General features: G+C 37.1%; 2 protein-coding genes and 1 long non-coding RNA gene across 3 annotated transcripts in view; 2 read left to right on the forward strand and 1 right to left on the reverse strand.

Annotated features, from left to right (window-relative positions):
• Positions 1-16,233, forward strand: part of ankrd27 (ankyrin repeat domain 27 (VPS9 domain)) — a 31,308-nt gene extending 15,075 nt beyond the window's left edge. The window contains exons 12-28 of the mRNA XM_033968077.2: positions 85-174; positions 630-751; positions 1,802-1,884; positions 3,509-3,624; positions 5,907-5,999; positions 6,681-6,878; positions 7,665-7,724; positions 8,216-8,332; positions 8,477-8,521; positions 8,754-8,870; positions 9,814-10,008; positions 10,788-10,907; positions 11,173-11,346; positions 11,630-11,723; positions 11,825-11,903; positions 11,987-12,050; positions 12,681-16,233. Of these exons, the coding sequence (XP_033823968.1) occupies positions 85-174; positions 630-751; positions 1,802-1,884; positions 3,509-3,624; positions 5,907-5,999; positions 6,681-6,878; positions 7,665-7,724; positions 8,216-8,332; positions 8,477-8,521; positions 8,754-8,870; positions 9,814-10,008; positions 10,788-10,907; positions 11,173-11,346; positions 11,630-11,723; positions 11,825-11,903; positions 11,987-12,050; positions 12,681-13,226 (2,313 nt within the window). The 3' untranslated portion in view covers positions 13,227-16,233. The remainder of the gene's footprint in view (positions 1-84; positions 175-629; positions 752-1,801; positions 1,885-3,508; positions 3,625-5,906; positions 6,000-6,680; positions 6,879-7,664; positions 7,725-8,215; positions 8,333-8,476; positions 8,522-8,753; positions 8,871-9,813; positions 10,009-10,787; positions 10,908-11,172; positions 11,347-11,629; positions 11,724-11,824; positions 11,904-11,986; positions 12,051-12,680) is intronic.
• Positions 16,234-16,802: 569 nt separating this feature from the next.
• On the forward strand, positions 16,803-19,714 carry tmed6 (transmembrane p24 trafficking protein 6). The gene is made up of 4 exons (XM_033967503.2): positions 16,803-17,019; positions 17,277-17,403; positions 18,470-18,645; positions 19,228-19,714. The coding sequence occupies exons 1-4, from the start codon at positions 16,807-16,809 to the stop codon at positions 19,459-19,461; spliced, it is 750 nt and encodes a 249-aa protein (XP_033823394.1). The 5' UTR covers positions 16,803-16,806; the 3' UTR covers positions 19,462-19,714.
• LOC129456312 (uncharacterized) lies at positions 18,696-20,225 on the reverse strand. Its single transcript, XR_008648712.1, has 3 exons — positions 20,154-20,225; positions 19,380-19,457; positions 18,696-18,839 (listed from the first exon to the last, which is right to left on the reverse strand). It is a non-coding gene; the product is annotated as an uncharacterized LOC129456312 (long non-coding RNA).
• Positions 20,226-22,034: the final 1,809 nt, after the last annotated feature.

Genomic DNA, 22,034 nt, shown 5'->3' on the forward strand with positions numbered 1-22,034 from the left:
TGCTGACTTGAATGCCATAATGTTGAATGCCATTTTAGGGTAAGAGAGTTAAAGGAGTGTGTGTGTGTGTGTGTGTCTCCTCAGGGCTGTGAGCTGAATGACAAGGCTCTGTTTAAGGAGAGGATGAGTCTGCTGGCTCAGACTGCTGCCTCCCCCATACACTGCCTGTTTGAGGTGAGATTGGCCTTTGGTTAATTCTTTTTCTTTGAGAGTTTCTTTGACCCATTTTATGGAACTGGACACAGTGAGCAGCGTAAAATAGATAAAATACAGGTATAGAGCGTTTAGACATGCAGCAAACTTCAGGTAACTTATTTCATAAAACAAATGTGACAAAATTAAGGTTTCCGTATAGGGGCAACCACCACTACCGCATAATCAAACTCACACAAGCAAGATTATGGAACCGTCTTGCTCCAGGACAGAATAACAGTTTGAATGGATAAGGATATGATTTGAACCATCAGATTTCTGGTAATGGATTGACTATTTGACTTCCTCAGCCAATGTATTAGTATAAATGTATTAGGGGGAGAATTCCTCTCAAACTGACACAAGTAAAAGCAAGGATGTCTCATTGTTTTGATCTGGTTTTCAAATTAGATTATCTGTTTCTTCTACATTTTCAGCACATAGCAAATGGAAACGAGGCAGAGATTGAGCGTCTTTTGAGTGAAGGAGAATCAGATGAGGACATTCGGATGTGTCACCCGCTCTGCTCTTGTGACCTCTGCGACCTGCAGCTCTCCGGGTCAGCAGTTACTTATGCACTATTTTAAAGTTGTCATAAGCATTGCATCAGAAATGTCTGAGTGTTAAAATATCTAATGTTAAGTTATCTTTGCAAAGCAGCTGTGCTGTAGTACCATTTCTATATTTCTTTAGAAGCTAACAAAAAAACAAGTTTTTTTCACCTTATTTGTAGATGCACTATAGATTTCCTGCTAAGCCTCCTGTTATTTTACTTTTGGCCAGATTGGCCATATTTTATCACATTCATTGGGAAAGGAATGAAAATAGGACTGTTTTTGCTTTTCAAATATAAAAAAATATGAATAAGGAATGCAAAAGATTTAGTTTTTACATAGAAGCAGTGCTATTAATTCAACAGTTAATATAACTGATGCGTTATTACAGCTTAATCCTGGAGAATTTGAGTCTCACCACAAATGTACAGAATTGTTCAATTGGGGAATTTTTGTTAAATGACCAAACTGAAGATACACCAAGATTACGACTAAATTTACACTGCTGTGGATCTGGCTGAATCACTTCCTTAAACATGCATCTCATTGGAACTGAACTCTTTATTTTTACTTTTTTCACTTTCATTCATACTGAAACATTTCCTCTTTCTCTATTCTTTCTGTTACATTAGAATATTCATGATAAAACAGAAGTGTACTTTTCTTTCACACAGTTTAATACAATATACATGTGTGATCAAATGCTTCATAACACGTGTGATTATTCTAGTATTTTATTTTTGTCATTACTAGTCCCTTTGCATATGAAATATTTGTGCCAAAATCCGGTTTGAGATTTGACATAGTGACATTTTAAATTGTAATGACACCAAATTTGAACTGTAATTAGTTTTAATCTGTTTCTTTTCATTCAATGTTTTTACAGTTCTTTAATTTTTTCAATTCAATTCATTTATTTTTGTAACGCCCAAAATCACAACAACAGTTGTCTTGAAAGGCGTTCATGTTTTGGTTAATGAAATATTACTAAATGTTGTCCATATGTGATGATTGTGAAGTAGTAAGCTGTATTTTTTTGTGACTTGTGGTTACAGGAAGCTAAACGACCCCACCATTATCACACCTTTCTCCAGAGACGACCGTGGTTATACTCCTCTGCACGTCACTGCTATATGTGGTTAGCAACATTTCATTATTTTTTATTATAACAGTAACACAAAGAAATACTGAAACAGGATGTGAAATTTCAATATATATGGTTATAATTAACAAGTTTTTGAGGATCAGATGTTTTGTACACTTGTAGTTTAATTTAGTTGATATTACGATTTCTGTCTTACATCAAGGTACTATTCACTCATTCACACAGGTGTACATGCTTTTTAAGGGACACCAATGTAGTTTAGTGTATTGCTCAAGAACATAATCACAGTATGCACTGGTGGAAGTGAGGATAAATCCATTGCTGCCCATTTTGGATGCAATCTGCTAAAGTAGCTACAGTGGTCAAAAAAGTATTTAGTCAGACACCAATTGTGGAAGTTCTCCCACTTAAAAAGATATGATATAATTAGGTTCACTTCAACTATGAGAGACAGAATGAAAAAAAAAATCCAGAAAATCACATTTCCTGAGTTTATTTGCAAATTATGTTGGAAAATAAGTAATTGGTCAATAACAAAAGTTTATCTCAATACTTTGTTATATACCCTTTGTTGGCAATAACAGAAGTAAAATGTTTTCCGGAAGTCTCCACAAGCTTTTCACACACTGTTGCTGGTAGTTTGGCCCATTCCTCCTGCTGATCTCCTCTAGAGCAGTGATGTTTTGGGGCTGTTGCTGGGCAACACGGACTTTCAACTCCCTCCAAAGATTTTCTATTGGGTTGAGATTTGGAGACTGGCTAGGCCACTCTAGGATCGTGAAATGCTTCTAACGAAGCCACTCCTTCTTTGGAATCATTGTCATGATGAAAGACCCAGACACATTTCATCCTCAATGCCCTTGCTGATGGAAGGAGGTTTTCACTCAAAATCTCACGATACATGGTCCCATTCATTCTTTCCTTTACACAGATTAGTCGTTCTGGTCCCTTTGCAGAAAAACAGCCCCAAAGCATGATTTTCCACCCCCATGCTTCACAGTAGGTATCGTGTTCTTTGGATGCAACTTGGCATTCTTTCTCCCCCAAACACGACAAGTTGAGTTTTTACCATAAAGTTCTATTTTGGTTTCATCTGACATTCTCCTAATCCTCTTCTGGATCATCCAAATGCTCTCTAGCAAAGCCTGGACATGTACTGGTTTAAGCAGGGGGCACATCTGGCACTGCAGGATTTGAGTTCCTGGTCGTATAGTATGTTGCTGATGGTAGCCTTTGTTACTTTGGTCCCAGCTCTTGGCAGGTCATTCACTAGGTCCCCCTGTGTGGTTCTGGGATTTTTGATCACTGTTCTTGTGATCATTTTCACCCCACAGAGTGAGATCTTGCGTGGAACCCCAGATCACGGGAGATTATCAATGGTCTTGCATGTATTCCATTTTCTAATAATTGCTCCCACAGGATTCTTTCCCCCCATTCTGTATGATGAAAATTACAGGCCTCTCTCATCTTTTTAAGTGGGAGAATTTGCATAATTGGTGGCTGACTAAATACTTTTTGCCCCACTGTTCTCTGCTCTTTATTGGTTTAGCAGTTCAAATTTCAGTGGTTTCTAAAATCTTATTGCTCTTGGACATGTTTCAAAATGTGTAAAATATTTGTTGAACAATAATAATCACTATTGTTTGTGTATATATAGGCCAGGCCCAGCTGATTGATTTACTGGTTCATAAAGGAGCTCCAGTGAATGCTACGGACTACCACGCCCTCACTCCCCTGCATCTCGCCTGTCAGAGGGGATACCAGGGGGTCACTGTAAGACTAAGCATATTTACTTACTGTTTGTTTCAATCTAATTAAAATAACATACAGTTAAGGTTCTAGTTCAAGGGCTTTAAAGGCAATTCTTTATTTAACAATTGTCAAAAAATACACTTAGGGACAGTACCTGATTTTATTCACGTAATAACGTAAAATTAGATTTGCCACTGTACTTATGTATTTTAAAAACTTAAAATGAGTTTTGTGCTGCCTGCATCTAATTATAAACTGTTTGCTAACAGGTGGGGCTGTTAGCATTATTGTGATTATCATATCGCCAAACCAAACTCCCTTCTGGCCTCTGAAAGTTGTGAAAGCTGCTTATAAACTCATTGCTGTTGTCATAATGCAGGCAAATGGGACTAAGAGATGCAAGACTCGGGGAAAGTTTACAGAGTTTATTTACAGGTTGTGAATAAATGTACAATAAAGTGGGTAGATCTGGCGGGGAACAGGGGACGAGGTGCAGGCCAGGATCCAGGGGCAGAGCGGGCGGCGTAGCAGAGACGCCAGTGCGGGTAGCAGAGTGCGAACCGGGGTCCGGGAACGTGGAGTGCAGGGACGGAGACAGGGCGACCAGAGCCAGAACAAAGAGCAGGGTGCGGAGCGGGGTCCAGAGACGTAGAGTGCGGGGAACAAGACGAGATGGTCCAGAGGACAGGATCTGAATGGTAGCATGAAAAATTCCAATGAGCAGGATGCAAGGAGCAAAAATGCAAAATACAAAGACAAGCTGGATATTCACGTGGACACGCGGACAATCTGGCCCTGAGTGTCTGGTCCTGGCTCTTCTTATCCACGGCAGGTGGTGATGATTGCGCTGATGAGCTGCAGGTGCGCACGGGAGGAGCCAGGAGCTCAGCCCAGCTTCGGGAGGTAGGGGAGGGAAGGAACAGGACAGGAGACAAAACATGGAGCAGGAATAGTGCGAATCGTGACAGCTGTGAATAAATAGAATGCAGGAATGTGTTTGGAGAGTGAGGAATAAGTTTGGACCACTGCAAAATGCTTGAAATGAACTACCGTATTTTCCGGACTATATGTCGCACTAGCGAAAAAATGCATAATAATGAAGAAAAAAAATCATATATAAGTCGCACTGGACTATAAGTAGCATTTTTGGGGAAATTTATTTTACAAAATCCGAGTCCAAGAACAGATATTTTATCTTTAAAGGTAAGTTATAATAATAATAATAAAATAGACAAGAACAGGCTGAATAGCAGCACAGCACGCTAATGTAACACATAGACAACGATTTTGTCTTATGTAAGACATTAACAGTTGATCAAATACGCTACGCTAACGTAACATATGCTTGCCCATAAACACGAGAGACACAAGAGTTCTTTTCACTGATGTTTACTGTGGTCTTCTTCATCACAGTTCTCACCATGGAACTAGCAAACACAAAAAAATATAACATAAGCTCTGGCTCATATTACATATACACACAAAACTGCATATGAACTCATGGAAAATATACATACCACATTGGCCTGCTAGTAAAAAGCCAGTAAATCAAAAACTTTATATTTTACTTTCTTAAATAGTGCTCAGTTGTTTCTTAAATAGTGCTCAGTTGTTTCTTAAATAGTGCTCAATTGTTTCTTAAATAGTGCTCAATTGTTTCTTAAATAGTGCTCTGTTGGTTAAGATTCACATTAGCCTAAAAGGCTCAACCAGAAAACAGGAAGTTGTTTTTGTGACCTTTAACTAGACCTATGATAAACTAAACATTTACAATACTGTTCCAAATGAAAAATGATCACCTTTATGATCATATAAATGAAGGTTAAATTAAATATGAAATGTATAAAAGAAAAAGAGTCAAGTAAATTTTCTTACAGGCATTAGAAACACACCATCTAGGGGTCAAAGAAGTGAACTGTTAACATGTATAATCAACCGTTACCTAACACATACATAAACAGTACACGAAGCATAGACAGATAACTAAAGCATAAAAAATAAGCTAACAAGTTTACTCTCGATCTCACTCTGACAATCACTAAATCCATTGAATTCCAGAGGTAGATGACTGTCATACTAGTACACAAGCCTAGAGTGCCCTTGCGCAGCTGTCAGTGTGACCAATAACAAAGATGTGAAATTATGTATTTTAATAATTTCACATATAAGTCGCATTTGAGTATAAGTCACACCACCGGCCAAAACCATGAAAAAAGTGCGACTTATAGTCCGTTCTTTTTTTCATGTTTTCAAGATGGCAAAACTCAGGTACAGCACCTTAAATGGTCATGTTTATGTTACAGTTGCTGCTTCTTCATTATAAAGCCAACACAAACGCTCAGGACAACAATGGGAACACGCCCCTGCACCTCGCCTGCATGTACGGCCACGAAGATGTAAGTTACACAGAGGTAGTTTTTTTACTTAACAGTAACTTTGGGTCATTACTAAATTGAAGTAGTGTCAGACAGACAAATAGTGCCATCTAGTGGAAAATGCTAAAAAATATATATTGGAAAATCATGAAGTATACATTTTAAAACACATTTTAAGTGCATGAGATTCACTATAATCAATATTTTCTGTGCTGTTAAAAAACACATATTATGCAACATTGGCATTGATGTTATAATATTATCCCCTTGTCAAAAACATACCTGGAGTTGAATTTAGTTATACTTGTTTTATTAATCTACTAAAGTAGTTTCTGAGCACTCAAAAATGCTCTTTTCACATTTTGCCTGTTCAGTCACAGACAGCACTGACTTCTCCTGCTCAGTTTTTAATCCCATAAACCATCACCGGACACATTATGTGGTCAAATCAAACGAACACATGGCTCTATTGACATAGCATTCACAGAGGAAAAGGACTTCAACAGTTTACTTTCAAAATTTTAATTCCCAGAATAGTTTATCAGATACATTTTCCATATGCCGGCATTATTTTGAGTTCTAAAATGTGAAATATTTATCCCAAGGTGACCAAAAGGATGTTTAAAAGGGAATTAAAGCCATAAGAATGCATATGTGTGTTCTTTAAAAGTAATAACAATTCATGCTGTATATCTTCCTCAGTGCGTGAAGGCCCTGGTGTACTTTGACTGCCACACATGCCACTTGGACATCCAGAACGACAAAGGGGACACGCCTCTGCACATGGCGTCTCGATGGGGCTACGAGGGCATCATCCAAGTCCTGCTGGAGAATGGAGCTAGCATCAGCATCCTCAACAAAAACAAGGACACACCACTGCAGTGTGCACTCAACTCTAAGGTCAGACACAACAGTAAAGTAAATCATATAATGCCTTTTAAGTCTTAGCTACTTAACTACCTTTATTAACTAAGTGATCATATGACAAGGCTGAATGATTTGGGAAAAATATTGTGATTTTTTGGACAAGCATTGTGATTGCGAGTTTTAATAATAGTTCAAAGTTCCATTCATAAGAACTGACAAGACTGATGAAGTGACAAATTAATACAAGAATTATGTTTTGCATGTTTATACAGATCTAAACTATAGGCTTTGCAATTTTGCCAATTTTGTCCATTCAAATTTCGATCGGATTGTGATTAATCTTGCAGGCCTTCCATATGATTTTACACAATTATACATTATTTTAAAAGTGTATTAATTTTTAAATGTATAACATAATCATAGACAAATGCAAACCAAAACTATGCCACTGCTTGACCACAGCCTCCTCCTCACCATTCAATCTTCATGATGAACTATCATAATAATCCATTAGTTTTAACCACTGAGCTGTTTTCCAACCTCTGATTTTTAAATTTGGTTGTTTAATTATTCTTTTTAACAAATGACCTATTCCCTTTTTATTCACAGTTCATTAAAAATGTAATCCATATCTAAGCTCACATTTTCTCCTTGTTTCTAACTTAAGCTGCTTAGAATATTTGAACCATTCAGGAACAGAGTCGAGTGATCTTCTTAATCCAAGAATGAATTTGGTTCAGTAATTACAGAAATTACAAAAGAGTGTGTAAAATATGTAATATTAAAACACTGCTGTTATGTTTTTTTGTCCTTGTTCAGATCCTGATGCTGTTGCAGTCGACTCAAAATGGACGTCATCGCAGCAGCAGTGGGGTGGATGTGAGTACAGTATTTACTGATCTGCAGACACAGAGGAGGAGAAATGGTTAAGTATCACATAGTAGAGTGTAGTTGAAGTCTACAATAGGATCATAGAACAAAAAGACAATAGCCAACATTTCAAAGGAGTATTTAAACACCTGTCATTTTGGTTTATACTTCTGCTTGTCTGTAACTTAACTGATTAAGAAAGACATTTCCTTGAGTTGCACAGTTTTGTATTTAAAATGTGAAATGTAATCAGCTTGTAAACTCATTAGGGCTTTAGTATTATATGAATAGTTTTGGGGGGTTTTCTTGGGTATAATATTGCCACCTGCTAGTTTGTATTGTCCCACAAATATTTTTTCGCATATGGCTACATTAAACTAACAAAGTCATAAAAGCTTATCTTATCTGCTTACCTGTAGATTATATATTTTTTTACATACCAAACTTCACATAGAAAATTGGACACTGTGTATAATTCTGACTTGTGTTCTTTGTATCAGTCTCCCAGCTGCTCTCCTTTGGCCTCAGACTGCAGTAGCAGACGCTCCTCTGTGTCCAGCACCTCTTCACTGGGGTCAGAGGTCAAAACCGAGATGGAGCGGGTCCGACACAGAGAGGTGAGAGGGGGCTATTATTATGTAACAGCTTCAGACTCCAATAAAAAACACAATTCCTTTTTTCTCAATCTGCCATAATAATTGTGTAATATTATATGACTAACAAAGCTTTATTCTAATCCAAAGTGGCCTCTTCTTTGACAGGTGGAGAAGCTTCTGCGGGCTGTTGCTGATGGAGATATAGAGATGGTGAGTTTGTTGGGTTACTGAAGAGGAAACTATAATAAGATTGTGTTATTATCCAAATGGTAATATAGTGGCACAGTGTTGCTGTGTCCTTGGGCAAAACACTTCTCCAACCATGCCATTGAATGAATAGTTGTGTGTACACGAGTGTTTGGCAGTGGTTGTCCTAGTACAGCTGACTAACTTAGAGTCACTATACATGTCTGATACATTATTCTTCTTATGGTCTGTCCAGGTGCGTTACCTGCTGGAGTGGATGGATGAGGCAGAGGAGGAGGACACAGATCTGCGATCAGTGGGTCCTTTGTGCCATCCTCTCTGTCAGTGTCCCACCTGCGCTCCAACTCAGAAGGTACTCATTTCTTACTTCTGTAATAATAGGGAGGTGGGCTTTAAGTTGTTTCTGATAGGAAAATTCATTTCTGTCAACTAGATAAAATTCAGAACTGAAGAACCCTCTTGATGAGTGCTAAAACATATTCACGACAAAAATTGTGTCCACTTGACAGAATTTAATTTTCTTTTGCGATAGAACCTATGGAAGATTCCCAAAGATTTTTACTTTTCACAATATAATAAGAACATCATTTTAACAATACAGATAAACTGTGTACAATAATAACCGCAGATACCTCAATTTATTTGGGGTTTTGATCTAAAAAGACTTTTGGTATCAAGTCCCCTCACTATAAGGTATGTTATTTTATATAGCACTAGTCACAGAATAACTCCAAGTAGGTTTGTCAAAAGTATTGAAAATCAGATAATAATCAATACTAAAATTTATATCGAAACTGGATACTCATTTGCTGAAGTATCTATACTAAAAAAGTCACATTCACAGGACAATTAATCTTTCCTGAATAGCTTTAGAATGATCTTGAGCTGTATCAGAACAATCATAAGATCACATAGACTAGTATACACCCATGGACCACTATGGAACCTGCCTGGACGACTGAAGAATTACACAGGTCACGTGGTAATACCACATGGAAAGTACTACAGTTTAAGAAAATTGTGTTTATTGTTGTCATTGTGGTATCAGAATCTGTATTGAGTATCGAGTCTCTCCCTTAGTATCAAAATCAATTTTTCAAATTTTGTATTATGACAACACTGACTCCCAGTGCTTTTTTAAAAAAAGTATCCCGTAAGCCAAATGACACCAATACTAAATTCTAAAATAATAACAATAAAAAAATGTGGTTGTTTGAATGATCTGAAGTGTGTTAGTGTTACTTTAAGACAAGTAAAACTGGTTATACTGACCCCTCACCCTTTGTCCTGTGCAGCTCTCAGTGGCGCCCCCTGGCTCTCTCGGTGTGAACAGTAGTAACGTGGATGGCTTCACTCCTCTTCATGTGGCAGCGCTGCACGGACACTCGGCTCTGGTCTCTCTGTTGATCCGACACGGAGCAAATGTAAACACCCGGACCAACCAGAGCGCCACCCCTCTGCACCTGGCCAGCCAAAACAGCCACATAGAGGTGACCGGGCTCGGATTATACACAGAGATTATCATTTGTCAAAAACACTGTTAAGGGTATTTGGAAGTATTACATACCATGGTAAACATATAGTAAATGCTGCTGCAGGATGGTATAGGCTTTAGGAGTTAGGTCTCAGCACCCTATAGAGTTGTTAAGTGATGATGGCACTTCCGGGTTCAACCAGAAACTTCAAGGCTGATTTCTAGCTTTGTTTTTTTTTCCTTATTCATCAAACAAAAGGAAATGACCTTTTAAAAGTGTTTTACTCACATATTGTATGAAATATGCAAATAATGTAGTAATGATCTATCATAATATAGGATTACCAGTGTGTATATCTTGGTAACGGCAGCTCACCGCAAATGCAAATTAAGCCTAGCCTAACTTCTTACCTCAGCCTCTTGCTCACACTTTTTGCCAGTTGTAACCATACATCCATGCTTATAACCTTGTTAGCTTTAAATGACTGCAGTCTCTTTTTAACATGAGATGTGTTGCCAGAAAAAATTGAGGAAATTCTAAACATATTTTGTTTTCTATCAGCTGATGGACCTGGACACACTTAAAAACTCTCTAGACAATTTGAAGAGTATCTCTCTGCTCGCTCATGTTTCCTGTTGCCTACTGTCCTATACAATAGAAAATACAGAAATTGACAAGAAGGGCAATAAAATAATAAAAAATATCCATAAATGACTGTTCCTTACCTGTCTGCTATACTGATTATGTACGCAACAAAGAGGTTCATTAGAAAAATTATTATTTTCCATGTGTAGGTGGTGAGGTTTCTTCTGGAGTGTAATGCTAAACTGAACAAAAAGGACCACTTTGGAAACACTCCTCTGATTCAGGCCTGTCTACGCGGAAACCTGGAGACTGCCACCATTCTCATAGAGGTAAGCACATGTCCTAAATGCATCTCACCTCTAGGGAGGGGCAACAATACTACTATTACCTCTTCTTTTTTACCTCTTTATTTTATTGTTACTACTAGTATTCAAATATGTATAGATTGTCCCCTCAGAGAAAAGATTAAGTTATTTTGATAGATTTTTTTTGTGCCAACATAAACAGAGGTTAATTGCTGCTTATACCTCTATATTTTACAATATATAATCTCATTCATCAAACTGACACTAAAATGTGTTGTGTGCTGTGCAGAGTAATGCATTGATGAATGTGGCCAATAACCAGGGGAACACAGCTCTCCACGAGGCGGTGAGGGGAGGGCATCAGGCTTTGGTGGAGCTCCTGCTGCGGAGTGGAGCCTCCCCAGGCCTGAGGAACAAGAGGCAGAGGACAGCCCTAGACTGTGCTTATGAGCTCGGAGGGAAGGTATGCTTACATGTTTATTCTAACTCTTTTCATGAAACAGTTTCACTTTTTCAGCTTTGAAGTAGAAGCATGTGAATTTTACTGGCATTTTCTACCATACAGTTTCTAGCTGCTTAGCACTTTATGGGTTGTTTACAATAAAATGTAACGTGAACCCAATCTATAATTAATGAATTAATTCATATTTAATGTAATTTAGATAAACCCTCTTAGCCATCACCTATATGCAAAGTTATTATGTGTTTGAAACTGTAGCTCTAATATGAAGTGTGTGTTTTAACAGAACACTGAGATCCTGAGAGCTTTACAGAAAGCCTCTGGATTGTCTCCTGACGCTGAACCCATCAAACTGCTGTCTGTGCCCAAAGGAGCTCTGGGTAAGGCTCACCAACATGCAGACTAATAATAATAATAATAATAATATTCTTTTTTAATTTTTATTATAATTCCACCTTTTTATCCATGTATTTCTCTGCAGCTCACTCGTTTGTGCAGCGTCTAAGACTCCACGACAACTCCAACGGGAGGAGACAAAAACTAGCTCAGTCTATCACCAGGTCTCAATATTTCACTTTCAAAATGTGTGGGTGATTTATTTATTTATTTTATTTTTTTTACCCTTGTTTTTTATTTGGTCTAGGATCCAAAAAATGAAGAGAGCATCCTCTGGTCATTCACCAAACCGGTCTCCAAATCTCAACCAGGTTTGACCTTTAATCTTGATATCAACAAATTGTCAATTATGTCACTGTCTCTGGTGTAGAAGTATAATAGTTGTAATGTTTATTGTTATTTCTGTCATACAAGATTATAGAATGACGATTTACTTTATTTATTGACTGGAAATATAACCTATATCTGCTGAGCAGTAATTTAACTGTAACGGTTAAAGGTAGGGTATGTAGAAGTTTTTGTTAATATTTCATAAACACTGTGTCCTTAAATATGTGGTAAACAAGTTGATTATACAGATAATAAGTTTGACAGTGAATTATTCACAATTGCAAAATATTTTACATGATGTTAAAGTTATTTACATTTACAATTCGTGTTTTAAGTTTTGTTCCGATGATCCAGTTAAAAAGCAGAATCACCCTCTGGTAGGTAGCTCTCTAATGATGTGACAGTATGTAACAGACATTCCAAGTATATTTTTTAGTGGCTTGGAGGCTAGCATAAAGAGTTAATGGTCTTTCAAATAAAAATTACACAATTTCACACAATTGCTGCTGAGTCTTTATATATGAGACCCATATGGGAATTGTTTTTTTTTAGATATTTATACATATACATAAAATTGTCTGGCTTAACTTTCTTTTATTTTGTTAACATAGGTGAACACAGACCGAAGGAGGCTGCGTCGTGGGGAGACAGTGGATGTGAGTACCCCAGCAGAGAGCCTTAATTCTGGGGCTCGTCTGAGAGAGCGCCCCCTGTGTCGCTGGCACACGCTGGACTCTGGAGAAAACCCGTCATCAGAGCAAGAAGAGGAAGCCAAAAACTCCCCGAAAAGCATTAGAAAAAGCCAAGACTCACTAGGAATCAATGAAGAATTGGACAAAACACAGTCAGACACAAGCCAAGCACAGTCGTTTGTACTGCCCAGTACTTTTAGCTCGGACTCGCCCTCCTCACAAGCCACGGAGAGCCCATGTTCTCATGACTTCTCTCTCAACGGGATGTCTGATACCAGCAGCATGCAGCTACAGCCAATGAACGGAGAGGAGCTGGAGGGGTCAATAGAAAGTGGGCCTGACAATACAGAAGAGCCAAGTCCGCCCCGCCCCACAGAACTCAACATCCCTAATCTCTCCAATGAGGAGGAAGAGGTTGGAACACAGCCAGAAATGTGCCCAAAAGAGATCAGTATTCAAAACTAGAAACAAGCAACAAAAGGGATGGAGAGACCAGATTATAAATATACAGTTAATGTCATGGACCTTACTATGGAAAAAATATTAGTGACCTATATAAGAAGACAAATTATATTCCTTGATTAGTTGACAGCTTTGAGACAGATTGCTGGTTCAGTCCCCCACTTACTGACATTGTTTCCCTGGCCAAGACACATTATCACATTGCCTTATGCTAATGTAACATGCAAAATGGCAGGGTTTGTGGCCGTGGTTTAAATTAATGAACACACCAAATTGCTGAAGTACATATGTGAAGTTTACTTCTTGGTTTGACATGGGCAGCAGGTATGACATATGTAGAGGTAATTCCTTAACTGTTACCTCACAACCATGACATTAACAAGGGCCAGATCGTGTCTAAATTGCACATTAATTATGATTAGACAAATAAAAACAAACAACAACATCTTTATTTTGCAAAATTAATGTTTAGTCTTTTAGAAAAAAATGTGTTCTTTATTTGTAAATTGTCCCTGCATTTTGAATGGAATTTTGGTGGGGATTGCATTTTAGAAATCAGCACAACTTCCTGTATTATTATTATTACTTTTCTTCCCAAATTTTTGGCCACAAACTGCCACATAATTGATGTAAAACTATGATAAATATTTTTTATAAATACTATCCTACCAAATCAGTTAATTATTATTATCATGCATATGATTTTTACATAGTTTTTTACATTAATTACCTTTTTCTGGGTGTGGCAAAAAAACCCAAAACATATTAACTTTCTATCCAATTGATAACTATATATTTTTCCCATAGTTTTAAGGTCACTATGACATTATTAACAACATTATAACTAATCTCTCTATTACATTTTGATGTCATTAAACTGCTCTTAAACCCAAACTAAAAATAGCTAAAAGTGGTGGTAGTAGTAGTATTGTCAGTAGTACAGTATACGTAGTAGTACCAATTGTTTACAGTAGTAGCATGAAACAACACAAATAGGTGTGGTAAAATTTAAATGATGGATGCACTCACGTATAGATGTCTCAGGCACAATTACTCAATAGAGACTTTGACTGTTCAGTTTTTGAGATGAGGAAAATAATGCAAATCTAAGCCAAGGTAAATATGAGCAACAAATCAAAATGGCAACATCAGCCTAAATGAATTACACCTACTTTTTGCCAAGGAGCTTCAGTGTGTAATGTTATGTCACTTTCAGTTTGGTGTTGCCTTTATAATTATCTCTATAACATTTCTTGCTTAATTTTTAATACTTTGTTAAAAAATATTGATTGATAGACATAAAAAATCATACATGATGGAGTGAAATCACACATATCACAAAGTAGCTGGTCAACACCCTAAATACTACCACAATTATTATGTCCATTTATCACTTTTCAATTACAATAATTATAAGATGCAAACAAATTATTGCATTTATCAACATATACATAAACTATTGGGTACCACTTTATAATAACTACATCTTAGCTTTAATGAATCATGGACAATGATGATTTAAGTCAAAATTATTATTAGTAGTAGGAGTTACTGAGACTACGTAACTACTATGGAAGATTATAGCTAAAGGGACAACATTTCCATGACACAACCATAATGAAAAAACATTTTTGTTTTAGTGTATTTTTATTTTTATTTTTCGCTAAAAAGTGATATATTGTAGCTTTAAGGCTATTAAAAGTGTAGTTGTAATAAGTGTAACAAGTAATACCTTTGAACTCTTTGAGGCCCTAGCTCAGTCATTCTTAATCATAGGTCCAGGTCCCAAAGTTTGAGGGCAGCACAATCAGAAGTAAATAATACATTTCACATGAGATTTGGTCTCAGGTTACTCTGTACAGAAAAAAGTCAGGCCCCGAGGTCAAAAAGGTTAATAACCCTGGCTAATCATCTTAATGTGTTGCCAGATTGGTAAAAAATATGCATGCATTTTTTACACTCCTATGTTTTCATTGAAGCACTTTTTCCACAAAAATGTAAAGGGATGGAAGCTGTCTTAGCATTTCTAGATCAAATGATTGTCGTCTAGTAGAGTTTGACTGTAGCCCATTTGACCACTAGAGCTTGTTCTAAAATCACTTTTTTTTTTACTTGAATGTTAGAGACAGTTGCAGATTTAAATGAATGGATTTTTGCAATGTTTTGATTTGCCTTTTGAGTGAGTTGATATAAACAATATATAACAGTAAAGTTGTTGGTGCACCAGAGAGGTTTAGCTTCTCCTGTATGTACCCAAAAAGTTAAAGTCTAAATGGGTAGCTTTGTATCATTACAAATTTTGATTTAAAAAACTAAATTATTTTTACCAAGTAGAAATTATGTCAACCAAATTGTATTACATTAGGCAGGGCAAATGCTGTGTAATTAATAATAGGATGCATTTTGTTGCTTTTGTCCTCTGCCAGAGTGGGATTGTTGAGCAAAAAAAAAGGTTGTGGGTTTAATTCCCAGCATGGTGTTGCCCAAGAAATCTGAACGTGAATTGCTCTGAATTTGCATATTTCGTTTAACCCTGCAAGGGACGTGTGTATAGTTGTTAGCACTATTACCTCACAACTAAAAGGTTCTGGGTTCGATTCTAAGAGTTGGTAAGGATGTATATGTGAGGTTGTGATTTTGGATATGTTGGCTTAAAGAAACAAAGCTACACATTTGGTCTTTTAATTTAAAAAATGTTACTGTAATTTACACAAACTGAAGGCTTAAGAAATGTGTACTGTACTGTATCTTCCCTGTGTCTGTGGTGTCTGTGTGTCTATACAAAATGATACACACAAGTCCATGGTCCTCTCCAGTCCTACCATCCATCCCTGATTTAGGATTATAGTTTTACACTGTTTCGGATGTGGTAGTCTAGAAAAAAAATCAAGTCACTTTTAATTATTTTTGTACCACTTTTATTTTCTGAGTTGGATGTTTTCAAATGATGTGAATGTGCCTTATTTAATTGACACGAGTTAACCAACAATAAACATTTGATTTCAGCTAATATTTGTACAGGCGTCTTGTTTAACCCTTAGGAGCAATGAACTAAACTATTCTTGGAGTAAACTAGGTCTACACTTGGACTATTTCAGAACATATATTACATTTACATATTGCATTTAATGATTTGTTTTTTTGTCAGCGCTAGTTTTTCTAAAGGCTTTAAAGGCTTTTTACATTGATTTTAAAATTGTTCTCATATTGCATCTCTGACATAATTAAAAACACATTTTTTGGTTACTCATAATTTAATTTGTATTGTAAAATTCTATCAATTTTATGTATTTATTTTTCATTCATTTTGATTATGCTGTTACATTCAAGAAAGGTAGAAAGTGCTCTCAAGTTGCCCATTATAATTTTACTCTTTATATATAGAATTAGCCATGATTTTTGTATTTGGGTTTTTTTGTATTTATTTTTTTGTATTCATTCTGTCTTCTTCCTAAACATTTTTCTCTCTCTCTCTCCATCTGTCACAGCCTGCCAGTTTTCCCATTGAGTTCTGTTAATCATTCTTGATCTGCTGCCCCTCACAGTACACTTTCATTTGTCTCTCTCTTTCCAAACCTGCAGCATGTTTCTGAAGACAGGCTTCTTGTTTCTTCTTGCTGTGTTTTGGCCCCTGGTGAGGTGCGGGCCCCAGACTCATCTCCACGAGAACATCACGGATCAGGAGCTGTTTTGGGGGGCTGACCAGTACGATTTCTCAGTGGTCCTCCCCGCGTCAGGGCTCGAGTGCTTTTGGCATTTTGCTCATGTGGGAGAAATCTTCTACCTCAACTTCATGGTAAGACAATAACCAGTTGTATTTTACATTTTATATATAAAAGCTAGTGAACTAATTAGTCAACAGTTGCACTTAAAAATATATCTGACAGACTACATGTAGCAAATTTAAAAGTGAAAAAAGAAAAGATCTGGTACTGTTTACATAGATAATATTAAAGGAGTACTACATAACTATTTTGTGGATGGTCTGCTGTTTTCCCCCTCCTATAATAACACATGTGTGTTGTGCTGTTGTGTGTCCATGTGTTGGTGCAGGTGCAGTGGGTGACAGGGGTGGGCCATGACAGGCACCTGTCAGTCACAGTGAACGCTCCTGGAGGTCTGCTGCTCAACACTGTGGATGACGCTACAGGACAGATCCGCTTTGAGGCAAAGGAGACTGGTTTGTGCTCACATACACGTACTATTATAATTGTACTTGACCACAACATTTTATACATAAACACACTAATGGGACACTTAAATGATGGTTTTATGCAATATCACATTTTATTTGGCTTTCTGCATGTTATAACTCTGTTCCCTCATCAAAAACATGCCTGAAGAGGTTTTAGATGTCATCCGTGTGCATTTCAGTAATTTAGTGATCTCTCCCAGGCCCTATTCAAACCCTCCTGTAAGATTCTGTTCAGTGTTCAGCCAACAGGCCTATGTTGCCCATAGCACCACACAACAATTCTTCATAAATATACAAAAGCATGATACAGCTTCACAAACCTGATGCAATGTGCAGTAGTTTCATTAGTGGGATGCATGCTGATTGTGTTGTGATAGCGCTCTGAAGGCTGAATGACTTGGAGAGCAAAGAGAGGGGAGACTCACAGTGTCAAAAACCAAAGTGACACTTATTAAAGATGTTAATATATTGTTTTCTGCAAATATAGCATTTTCAACATAATAAAATGTAACATGGTAAATATGTAATGTGTCAGCAGTTCCCACAGAGGTAAAATACCCCCTCTTTAAGTGCGACATCATCACAGTTTGGGTCCAAACATCCACACTTTCATTGACATAAACAAATGTAGAGACTTTCTCTTTCACAGTGCAGTTATCAATTTGCTTACTCTGATAATTCATCAGAGTAAGCAAATTGATAACTGCACTGTATATGTGAATTATACATAATGTTAGTGTTTCAACAATCACAAAATAACATTAAACACAATCATTCAGAATAATAGTTCAGTTTGTACGTTAGAAATGCTCTCTTCTTGCAAACTTAAGTGATCACATTTCAATCTTGCAAGAGAACAAAGATTGCTAAAATATATTGGAACACAGCTTTTGTGTCTTTAGTCATTAATGTAAGACAAGAAATATCATAATGTAAGATAATGTCATAAATCTCATTCTTGTGTTTTGTCTTGTCTTGTGTCTTGCACATATTTCATCATGTGCTTTATTCTTCTTGTACAATAATCATTTCCTTATTGTGATGTGTGAAGGTTTCTACCAGATGTGCTTCAGTAACTTCCACAACCGTTTCGGGATGATGCAGGTCTTCTTGAGTTTCGGGGTGCACTATGATGGCTACGAGGACTCCGCCCAAAAGAAGGAAGAGGAGAAGAAGAAGAAAGAGGAAGTCAGCAAGGACCTCAACAACACTCTTAGCATCATTGAGGTACAATGTTTTCTATGGATATTTTGGAATAATTATTAATGGCAAGGAAATCAATAGGCAACACTGAGTTCATGTGTCAGTGTACGTAGATGAAGCAGACTGGGTGAAGTCTCTTGCCCAAGGACACAGTGTGCACGAGTGGGAGCGGGAATCAAATCCTTCATCTTCATGAGCAAATACTTCTTTACTTTTTCCTGTTAAAACAAGTGAGGACTATTGACTTGTACTTGAGTAATAAGATCATGAAAATCATTTAAAATACTTGAACCCTACTGCTGTGAAGTGAGTGTGGTAGACGTCGCAGTTAGATAGAACAATTCACACGCTCTTTAATACATTTCTATCTTAATCATTGATCAGAATCACACAGCTTAATGCTGATGAAAACATAACAAACAAAACAGTTACAGGTTGTGACCACCCCTAAAGGTGCACTATGTAACTTTTTTGGTGGAGGGTATTTTTAGCAGTAAAAACACACAGTTGAAAGAAGCAGGTGGCGGACCCTCCATCATACAAGTTACATATTGCACCTTTAACTACACATAGTATTCCACTTATTGTGTAATATGTTTTTTGCAGGACGCCACACACAAAGTGGAGACCTATGTTTTCCACATGTTTCGCTACTACACGTACACCCGCATGAAGAAGAGTGCAGACTACTACCTGCTGCTGTCTAACTCTGACTATGTGTCGTGGATGTCCCTGGCCCTCAGCCTCCTCATCCTCACCTCGGGATACCTGCAGCTGCTCTTCCTCAAACGCCTCTTCATCACCAAGGAAACGCAGCTGGAGGAGAAGCCGCGCTGCTGAGAAATACATATACGTATATATTCAAATCTGCATGGGGTCTAGATTTGAATATATAATGATATTTTGTGCTATTCCTTGTTCTCTAAATAATGTTTGAAAAAACACTGATTTGAAAGTTGAAACGTAGAAGAAAACAGAAAAGGGTTCAAAGGTCATCTGGGCACTGTTTTGAGTCCGCCCTTGATAAATAAGATGTTCATCTGTTACAAACCACAGACTGTGTAACTGTTGGATTTGTTTAACTTCCTGTTGGTTAAATCAACAGTTTTGTGAAGCCCTGCGAGGCGACTGCTGTTGTGATTTTGGGCTCTAAAAAATAAATTGAATTGTACAAAATCACTAAGAAAATTGAGTTCCAGTGAAAAAAATAACTTTACAAACTGGTTTGATTTGAAACCCTCGGGACACAGAAAACTACAGTACAGTTTCAGAATAATATATAATAATAAAAAATTAAAAGGAAAAAAGACACACATTTTTCCTTAACTCATATAATACATATAATAAGTAACAACATTTTTACTGTTTTTGGTAATATGATAATTTAAAATTAAATGAAAATATGTTAAGTTAATAAAACAATAGAGGCTTCTCTATGTGATACAAACAAAATGCAACTTATTCTTCTTATTATATTATGATAATATATTTAAATGTAAAGTCTGTGTAAAAGAAATATCTCCATGTTTTACCTGTCAGATGAACTGGACTGAAGAAAGTAAATACACTTGCAGACAGCCTCAATCACATCCTTATCAGATGATGTGGCCTGTGGGCGGGCTCTGCTACTTAACACTGTATTTAAATGTTTAATCAATTTCAGTTTTGTTTTTGAGACTCGCTCCCCTTGCGCTCTTCGCTAAGTCACTCCCCCTTCAGAGCGCCATCACAACAATCAGCATGAATCCTGCTAATGAAATTACTGCACATCGTATTAGGTTTATGAAGTTGTAGTGTATTATTTTGTATCATGCTTTTGTATATTTATGGAGAATATGGAGAAGGGTGACGTAGGCTTCAGGGCTGAGCTTTGGACAGGATCGTACAGCAAACAGTAAGAAGGGTTTGAATAGTGCCCAGGAGAAATCTCTAGTTCACTAAAACATGCATGAACATCTAAAACCTCTTCAATCATATTTTTGATGAGGGCACAAGCTCCAAATTGCTGAATCCACTTTTGAAGATTTTTTTTGTCATTAAATGAAATCGTAGACATGAAATCGTAGGTTTGGAGATTGATGCCGGGATTGGTAAGGTTAACAACAGCAATCAATTGTGAGTTCTTGTAGCCCTTCATGAAGATAACACTCACTCATATAAAAGCTGGAAACACAACAATCACAGAGCTCTCATCCCTTGTCTTTCTACAGAGCTCGCAGCTACGTGGTTCATTTTGCCTGTGTGGGACTCATTAAATCCTTCCAACTTTACATTTTTGAATAGTTGCCCTTTTAGACACTTACATCCTCGAGGGGCAATTTAAGGACAAGCTAAGCCATGCTAACCTTGGCTACACAGTGGAAGAGGTGGATGACTTTAGAATGTTGATGCCATGTGCTCTATGTGCTGCTGTAAAATCTCTTTATTAGCCCCCTGTCCAGTCTCGATTCTGTACTCTTTTTATGTAGCAGTTTATATGCAACAATAATAGTGACTAATATGCAAAACGCAGCTGACCTTAATAGCAATAATTTATTAAAAATAGAAAGTGAAACTATGTTAGTCCCGCACAGAGGTTGAAGCTGTTTGGGCACATTTTTTTCAGCAGATATGAATCATGGCCTGGGTAACATATACTAATCTACTTGCTCATTTTTTTTAAAATAGAAAACAAATGGTCCAAATGTATTAAAGTGTACCTCAGATGAAATCAAAATTTGAATCAAATTTAAGTGGCTTATGTTCATGTAAATCTCAACAAGTGTAATATTCCTGACATTCTGACAAAATGCTCTGTTCCCCCGTGTGATGTCATGAAGCGGGAGTTAACAGCCACCTTTTACCTTTAGTTCAGTTGAAATCGGCATTTTCAGAGGTGAAATCCTCAATATGATTTTAGTGAAGGTTTAAAAACACAGTGGAGCACTTCCTGTATTACCACATGACATCACAAGGTGGAACGAAACACAATTCCAGGTATGTTTTTATAAGGAAACAACATTATAACATAGATCAGAAAATTTTAGACTGGTCTTTATTTATTAGAAGGGACAATGTACAGAGACATTATGCTCATAAAACAGAGATGATCTGCACCAGATTATAGCTAAACAGCTAGTTTTCATCTGCAGTCCCTGACAAAAAAAAAAAAGGAAAAAAATAGGGTAATATGGGTCCTTTAAACCACTATTAGTTAATTTGGCAGTTCAGAGATTGAATCATTTTTTGTAAGGGGGCCAAAGCTCTACCCCTGAGCCACTGCTAACCTCCCACAAGTCCCACAAGTCTCTGCTCATTTCTGTATTCGTTTATAGATGCTCTCTGTTCCCCCATAGTCAATGTGCATTGACTTAATAACACTCTCTCAGTCACTCATCCCTCTCTCTCACCTTTCAAAGAACACAAAGGCTGTC

The sequence above is a fragment of the Periophthalmus magnuspinnatus genome, chromosome 6 (genome assembly GCF_009829125.3).
Source record: "Periophthalmus magnuspinnatus isolate fPerMag1 chromosome 6, fPerMag1.2.pri, whole genome shotgun sequence".
In the NCBI taxonomy this organism is placed as follows: Eukaryota; Metazoa; Chordata; class Actinopteri; order Gobiiformes; family Gobiidae; genus Periophthalmus; species Periophthalmus magnuspinnatus.

What these genes read in the sequence shown, in the direction of transcription:
- tmed6 (XM_033967503.2), top strand. Translation starts at nt 16,807, where the DNA reads ATGTTTCTGAAGACAGGCTTCTTGTTTCTTCTTGCTGTGTTTTGGCCC. An exon ending in TCTTCTACCTCAACTTCATG is followed by an intron (nt 17,020 to 17,276) that starts GTAAGACAATAA and finishes GTGTTGGTGCAG; the next exon opens with GTGCAGTGGGTGACAGGGGT. An exon ending in CTTTGAGGCAAAGGAGACTG is followed by an intron (nt 17,404 to 18,469) that starts GTTTGTGCTCAC and finishes TGATGTGTGAAG; the next exon opens with GTTTCTACCAGATGTGCTTC.